Source organism: Bison bison, unplaced genomic scaffold (assembly GCF_000754665.1).
Source record: "Bison bison bison isolate TAMUID 2011002044 unplaced genomic scaffold, Bison_UMD1.0 scf7180017864492, whole genome shotgun sequence".
In the NCBI taxonomy this organism is placed as follows: domain Eukaryota; kingdom Metazoa; phylum Chordata; class Mammalia; order Artiodactyla; family Bovidae; genus Bison; species Bison bison.
In genome coordinates this window covers 6,479,377-6,486,977 of record NW_011495051.1, presented here as the reverse complement: position 1 = coordinate 6,486,977, position 7,601 = coordinate 6,479,377, and the positions used below count along the sequence as shown (strand labels likewise).

At 58.5% G+C, this 7,601-nt stretch overlaps 1 protein-coding gene across 1 annotated transcript in view; it reads left to right on the top strand.

Moving 5' to 3' along the window:
* The window catches only part of STXBP2 (syntaxin binding protein 2), an 8,916-nt gene extending 3,757 nt beyond the window's left edge, over positions 1-5,159 (top strand). The window contains exons 9-19 of the mRNA XM_010828289.1: positions 31-161; positions 260-367; positions 658-715; positions 854-919; positions 1,024-1,104; positions 2,125-2,263; positions 2,739-2,848; positions 3,549-3,644; positions 4,353-4,438; positions 4,535-4,692; positions 5,014-5,159. Of these exons, the coding sequence (XP_010826591.1) occupies positions 31-161; positions 260-367; positions 658-715; positions 854-919; positions 1,024-1,104; positions 2,125-2,263; positions 2,739-2,848; positions 3,549-3,644; positions 4,353-4,438; positions 4,535-4,692; positions 5,014-5,099 (1,119 nt within the window). The 3' untranslated portion in view covers positions 5,100-5,159. The remainder of the gene's footprint in view (positions 1-30; positions 162-259; positions 368-657; positions 716-853; positions 920-1,023; positions 1,105-2,124; positions 2,264-2,738; positions 2,849-3,548; positions 3,645-4,352; positions 4,439-4,534; positions 4,693-5,013) is intronic.
* The last annotated feature ends 2,442 nt before the right edge of the window (positions 5,160-7,601 follow it).

Below are 7,601 nucleotides of genomic sequence, written 5' to 3'. Positions count from 1 at the left end.
TCATCCCCCTGCCCACCCCTTGCACCCCAGGGCCCTGAGAAGACTCGCTCACAGCTGCTCATCATGGACCGGGCGGCCGACCCCGTGTCCCCCTTGCTGCATGAGCTCACCTTCCAGGCCATGGCCTACGACCTGCTGGACATCGACCAGGACACCTACAGGTGGGCAGACCCTGGAACTTATCCTCTGCTGTCACTGCAGACCCGGGTCCCTGGGCTTCAGCGAGTGCTCACAACCTTCATGTCTCTGGCTTTCCCAGGTACGAGACCACCGGGCTCAGTGAGGCCCGGGAGAAGGCGGTGCTGCTGGACGAGGATGATGACCTGTGGGTGGAGCTTCGACACATGCACATTGCGGACGTGTCCAAGTATGTGCATGCGCGTGCGTGTGCTCGCGGGGGGCACCGGGGTTGGGGGCCCTCTGGCACGAGGTCCCCACTCCTCCCTCCCATTATGGACCCATTCTGCATGAATGCCTGTCAACGAGCCACACCCCTTTGCTGGCCTCCCCATGCCTTTCCAGTGTGGGCTCACATGCGGCCTGTGTCCCCTGGCTGGCATCCCCGGGCCATGTGACTCCCCCACCCCCCAACTCTGCCCCAATATGACCGTCTTGGCACCAGTCCCCAACCTACCCCCTGCCCACTCTCACTGCCAGGAAGGTCACGGAGCTCCTAAAGAATTTCTGTGAGAGCAAGAGGCTGACCACAGACAAGGTAGGCTGTAGTGTGTAGGGTGCAGGCCCGGGGCAGGGTGGGCCACTTGGGAGGGGCGGGGCCTCAGTCTGGAGCCCCAGCCTGGACTGGGGGCCTCGGGTAGGCAGGGCCTGGCCTCATGCTCAGCCTTGTTCCCAGGCCAACATCAAAGACCTGTCTCATATCCTGAAAAAGATGCCACAGTACCAGAAGGAGCTGAACAAGGTGAGCGATAAGCGGGGACCAGGAACCTGCGTGCCTCCAACTGTCACCCTGTCTCCATCCTGACTCAGTCTCTGTTACCCCTGACTCCCACGCCTACCCTGCAGTACTCTACACACCTGCATCTAGCTGATGACTGCATGAAGCATTTCAAGGGCTGCGTGGAGAAGCTGTGCAGCGTGGAGCAGGTGTGTGGGCCCTGGGCAGGGGTGGGGTCTGTATGGGCTGGGCTGGGAGTGGAGAGGCATTTCTGGGGCAGTCTGTGACTTGTGGGGGGTGGCCCGGCCTGGAAAAAGGTAGGACCTGGGTATGGGCTGGGGCCTCTGGAGAGGTGTGGCCTGTGTGAGGGGTGGGATCTGTCTCCTCTCGAGACTTGGAGTGTGGGCGTGGGGCCTGTGGGGCCAGCCCCTTGAAGAGGCAGTTTCTTGTGGGGAGGGCAGGCCCAAGGAGCTCAGACGGTAATCTGCCTGCAATCAGGGAGACCCAGGTTCGATCCCTGGGTCAGGAAGATCCCCTGGAGAAGGAAACGGCAACCCACTCCAGTATTCTTGCCTGGAGAATTCTATGGACAAAGGAGCCTGGCGGTCTACAGACCATGGGGTTATGAAGAGTCCGACACCACTGAGCAATTAACACACTGCTGCTGCTGCTGCTAAGTCGCATCAGTCGTGTCCGATTCTGTGCGACCCCATAGACGGCAGCCCACCAGGCTCCCCCGTCCCTGGGATTCTCCAGGCAAGAACGCTGGAGTGGGTTGCCATTTCCATCTCCAATGCATAAAAGTGAAAAGTCAAAGTGAAGTCGCTCAGTCGTGCCCGACTCTTAGTGACCCCATGGACTGTAGCCTACCAGGCTCCTCCGTCCATGGGATTTTCCAGGCAAGAGTACTGGAGTGGGTTGCCATTGCCTTCTCCGAATTAACACACACACCCTTGGAAATGCGGGGCCTGTGGAGAGTTGTGGCCTGTGTGGGGGGTGTGGCCTGTGTGAGAGGTATGGCCTGTAGGGGAGGAGGCTAAACCTCCTAGAGGGTGAAGCCTATGGGGAGGAGGGGCCTGTGTGAGGGGTGGGACCTCACGGTGAACAGTGTGTAGAACCTTCAGAGACTGGTAGAGCAAAATGAAGCCCAGAGGTCTTGCCGAGGCCCATGGGGATGTCCCTGCCCTGCCCCATCCCTCCACGTGGTGTCTGACCCCCATGGCCCCCAGGACTTAGCCATGGGCTCGGACGCAGAGGGTGAGAAGATCAAGGACCCCATGAAGCTGATTGTACCGGTGCTACTGGACGCTGCAGTGCCAGCCTACGACAAGATCCGGGTTCTGTTGCTCTACATCCTGCTACGGAATGGTAGGTAGGGGGCCTGGAGTTGAAGAGGCGGGAGAGGTTGGTATACCATCATTCACCACGGTTTCTGGTGACTGTGGGAGGCTCTCACTCCCGCAGATGCCCCCACACACCAGGTACGCCAAACCCCGCAGATACCGCTCTGGACCTTGGGCCACCCTCCATTGGCCTCCGTTGGCATGGAGACCCTCTGAATCTATTTTTAGGGCTCCTCCAAATTTAGCCCCCTCAACTGATTCCAGAGGCTCCTCCAATCTACCACCTCCTCTAGGATTCCCATCCAGAGTTCTAACATGAGGAATCCGCCCCCTCTGTGAGCGTAGGTGGCTCCCCCGGTCCCCAGGGTGTCCCGACTGCTGGATGCCCCCACCCCAAGCCCCTCAACCCAGAAGCCTGTGTGGCCACCTCTCCACCCTCCCCCTTGCCCACCACCACCCTGTGAGCCTCCACATAAGCCCCGCCCTCCGGCCGCCTCCAGGTGTGAGCGAGGAGAATCTGGCCAAGCTGATTCAGCACGCCAATGTGCAGGCACACAGCAACCTCATCAGGAACCTGGAGCAGCTGGGGGGCACTGTCACCAACCCTGGGGTATGCTGGGCAGGGAGAGGGCACTGAGTCAGAGGGGGGTGACTGGGGTCAGAGGGCACATCACCAGGGCGGGGACACACCAGGCGTGATGTGGTTCTGGGAGCACGGGGAGCCCTGAGTAGGGTCTGGGGATTGGGGGGCAGCAGGGCTGTTCCGAGTCTCAGAGTCACAGGAGAAGTGGGGGCCATGAGGCATAGAGCCCGAGTCCTAGTGGTGCTGCCGTGTGGGGCGTGTGGTCCACGTCCCACAGGTCGATAGCTGGGTCCCCAGCAGGGGACCCTGGGCTCCTGGAGGTCTCGGCCTCCAGTCCACCCGGAACACACTCAGCAGCTTCCTGGGCTCGGCTCTCAGCACGTCCCTCCTCCCTCGACCTTGCCTCCGCTGCCGCTCGACTGCAGGCACCTCTCATGTTCTCCCCCTGCCTGCCCTCTGCCTCTCTCCCAGGCGCCCCCGTCTGTCACCCTGTCCACCTCCTCTCAGTCCTCCTGTTTCTGTGTCCTCCGTCGTGAGTCCCCACCTCTCTCAGTCCTGATCTTCTTCTTTGTCTCGTCTTGGTTTCATCACCTGTGTATTTCTTCCTCCCTCCCCCTTGTTTTCCTTCCTCACTCTGTCTGCAACCTCCCCCAGCCCGACAGGCCCCATCCGTGACCTGCCTCCTTCTCCCTAATTCCCCCACCAACCCCACCCGCCCCACCTGTAGAGCTCTGGGACCACCAGCCGACTGGAGCGGAGGGAGCGCTCAGAGCCCACCTATCAGCTGTCTCGCTGGACCCCGGTCATCAAGGACGTGATGGAGGTACCGCTGGTAGGGGTGGGACCTGAGTTCCCCGATCCAGGCCATGCTCAGCCCCCTCCCTGCTCACTGTCCTAAGCCCCAGGGCTTAAGAGAAAATCCCTCATTACGGGCATCCCCGTGGCTCTGCCTGGGGTCTGGGGGCAACCCCATCCCACACTGGAGGAACAGGGGCGCATACAGAGAGAAGAGCTTCATCTTCTCTCCACTTGACGGTTCCCTCTTCTGTCCCCCTCTATTCACTCCTGCCCCCCAGGACGCCACCTGGGTCCCGCTTTGCCCTGCCCATACCAACCCCAGCCCCACTGTGGGAGCCAAAAGCAGCAGCAGCCTAAAAGACCTGGCCAGGGACCTGGCTTCCTGCTTCCTGCCGTCTGTATGGAGTCCTGGCATCTCTGCCTGCTTGGAGACCCCCTTATCCCTATGGATCCTGGATGCCTAGACCTCTGGGTTCCTGAGGGGTTAGGGGCTCAGAATCTTGGCTTCTCCAGGGGCTGGAGGTCCACACTCCTGGGTCCCTGAGGAGCTGAGCAGGAGCAGGGTCCTTAAGAAGCTAAGAGGCCGGGTCCTGGGTCATTAAGGGGCTGGAGGTACAGGTGGCAGCCCCTGTCTGCCAGGATCTTGGCCCGGGAACATACCCGATGGAGGAGGCTCCAGACCTTGGGCCTCATTGCCCGGGCCCCTCTCCTCAGCCTCCCTCTCCGGCCCTAGGATGCTGTGGAAGACCGGCTAGACCGGAAGCTGTGGCCCTTTGTGTCTGACCCTGCCCCCACATCCAGCTCCCAGGCTGCCGTCAGGTGAGGCCAGGGACACGCCCAGACCCACAGGAAGTAAGGCTTGGGGAAGGGGTGATCTGCTACCCAGTCTGACCTCGGCCTGCCTTCCTCGCACAGTGCCCGCTTCGGCCACTGGCACAAGAACAAGGCAGGCGTGGAGGCCCGGGCAGGGCCCCGGCTTATTGTCTACATCGTGGGTGGTGTGGCCATGTCAGAGATGCGGGCCGCCTACGAAGTTACCAGGGCCACTGATGGCAAGTGGGAGGTGCTCATCGGTGAGTGGCCAAGACTGGGGTCTCCTGGGGTGGGCAGGGGCTGGGAGCCCGACTCTCCCGCCTGTGGGTTCCTGGGGAACTGATAGCTGTGCGCCTTCTGGGTCCCCAAACCCTGGAGCCTCTGCAGGGCTGGCATCTGGGAGCCCTAGGTGAGAAGGGTTAGGGCTTGGCTTCCCAGGAATGGGGTCCCCTGGGAGTGGACCCTTCCCTTTCCAGGAGGTGAGACTCCTGAGTCCTGAGAGCCAGGGTGTTCCTGAACGATCCTCTGGGTGGAAGGGTCAGGGGCCAAGGCCACTCTCGCAGCCCCTCCCTCCCGTCCAGGCTCCTCGCACATCCTCACCCCGACCCGCTTCCTGGATGATCTGAAGACTCTGGACCAGAAGCTAGAGGGTGTCTCCCTGCCCTGACCCCCGCCTGACCTGCTGCATCCCTTTCCAGAGAAATAAACTCCCATCTGCCAGCTGGCACCCACCTTGCTTGCTTTCCAAGGGAGCCATATGGGGCCCACCTCCCTTGGGTCCCGTCCCCTGACCTTGTGCCTCAGGCCCCACCCAACCCTGTTCTTCTAGAGGGCATTCCACACTCTTAAGGTGAACATGGACTCCAAGATCTACTAGCTTCCAGGTTCCAGCCAACATCTTGGGTTGGCCTTTCCAGAACCTGGGAACCAGTGATGGTTGTCTTGGCCACTCTGATGGGACCGTCAGTAGCAGAGTGTCAACAGACCAGACAGACTCCCCAGCCCTCTGGCACTGTCTCCTTGGGACTTGCAGCCACACAGATCAGGAGTCTTTTCCGCTTGCTAAGATCAGAACTGGCACTTGTGTGAGGACAGGAGCACGGCAAACGATGCCTGCCCAGCTCCCATCCCAGAGAGTTGGAGCTCCTCCTGCTTCTTCCTCTCCATTTCCGGCAGGGTATTCACAGGGCTTCCGAACTGCAGGACTTATCAGGGACTTTACTGGGTGGATTAGTAATGCCGGGGCTGCCACAACCCAGTCCCACGTACCAGGTGACCTACACAACAGAAATTACTCTCTCCCATTTGTGGAGAGCAGGAGTCCAAGATGAAGGTGTTGGCAGGGTTGATTTCTTCAAAGGCCCCTCTCCTTGGCGCATAGATGGCTGTCTTCTCCTTGTGTCCTCACATGCTCTTGCCTCTGTGCGTATCTGTGTCCTAATCTCCTCTTAAGGACACCAGTCGTATTGGCTTAGAGTCTACACTAGTGACCTCATTTGGACTTAATTATCTTTTTTTTTTTTTAATCACTTCTCTCCATTCTGGATCATCCCTTTGATTTATTCTCCCTGACTGACACTGTCAAAGAAAAACTTTTTTGGACTGCACCAACTCTTAATTCGGGGAAGGCACTGGCACCCCACTCCAGTACTCTTGCCTGGAAAATCCCATGGACAGAGGAGCCTGGTAGGCTGCAGTCCATGGGGTCGCTGAGGGTCGGACACAACTGAGCGACTTCACTTTCACTTTTCACTTTCATGCATTGGAGAAGGAAATGGCAACCCACTCCAGTGTTATTGCCTGGAGAATCCCAGGGACAGGGGAGCCTGGTGGGCTGCTGTCTATGGGGTCACACAGAGTCGGATGGACATGACTGAAGTGACTTAGCAGCAGCGACTCTTAATTGCAGCACACAGAATCTTTTGTTGCAGTATGTGGGATCTAGTTCCCCAGCCAGGGACGGAACCTGTGCCCCCTGAATTGAGAGCATGGAGTCTTAGCCACTGAACCACCAGGGAACTCCCAACTTAATGATCTTTCTGAAAGTCTTATCTCCAAATAGAGTCACGTTCTGAGGCATAGGGCTTAGGACTCCAGCATACGAATTTTCTGGGGGCACAGTTCAGTCCATAACCCTTAGCTAAAATCAGATGTGAATTTTACAGCCTGAATAAGCTATGAGGCCCCTTTCCTCTGAGAGCACAGACACATAGCCTGGTCAGAAGTCTGTATCACATGGGGCTAAGAGATCCCTGAGGACACCATAATCCACTCAGCCTGGGGCAGTCAGGGAAGGCTTCCTGGAGGAGGGGGCACTTAAGAGAATGTGAAGAGAAAGTGAAGAGGTGTTACCTGGGAAGGGAGGGGGTGTGTGGAGGCAAAAGCAAGACAGCAGAATGGAGCCAGTGGGAAAGGGTCTTGAGGGGTCAAGGTCTAATAGCCACCTGGGGCCTGAGTAAGAATATGACCCCTGAATATGACCCCTGCTGGAGTGATGGGAAACTGCAGAAGGGATCTCAGCAGGGTCAGGTGGGGTCCAAGTGTAATGTGGGTGATGGGACTCAGCTGGGATGGGTGCCTGGGGAGGGGACCCTGATGGGAGGATAAGCTGAATATCGTGACCACCCCCCTCCAGGTAGAGCACTACCCCACCTGTAATCGGAGTTGTGGCCCATCTGAGGTTGGGACCAAGAGAGTGTGGGCAGAAATGGGACACCTAGGCCCCTCCTTTCCCACCCACCGAAGACTTGGCCCTGATTTTGAGGTCACCTATCCTTTTTGTTTTTTTGGTGGGGACAGGCTGTGCAACATGCGGGATCCCAGTTCCCCAACCGGGAATTGAAGTCTTGCCCCCTGCATAGGGAGTGTGGAATCCTAACCACTGGACTACTAGGGAAGTCCAGAGGTCACCTCTCCTTTTGAGAATTCGGAGAAATCTAAAGACACCCTAACCAGAAAAATCACACACACACAGTTTTGCAGGTGGGGCCTTGGAGAAGCAAAAACCCCCTCCAATTCAGCATTTCTTCTGAGATTTACAGGGCTTCTCTGGTGGCTAAGTGGGAAAGAATCTGCCTGGCAATGCAGGAGATGCAGGAGGGCATGGCAACCCACTCCAGTATTCTTGTCTGGAGAATCCCATGGACAGAGAAGCCTGGCAGCCTTATAG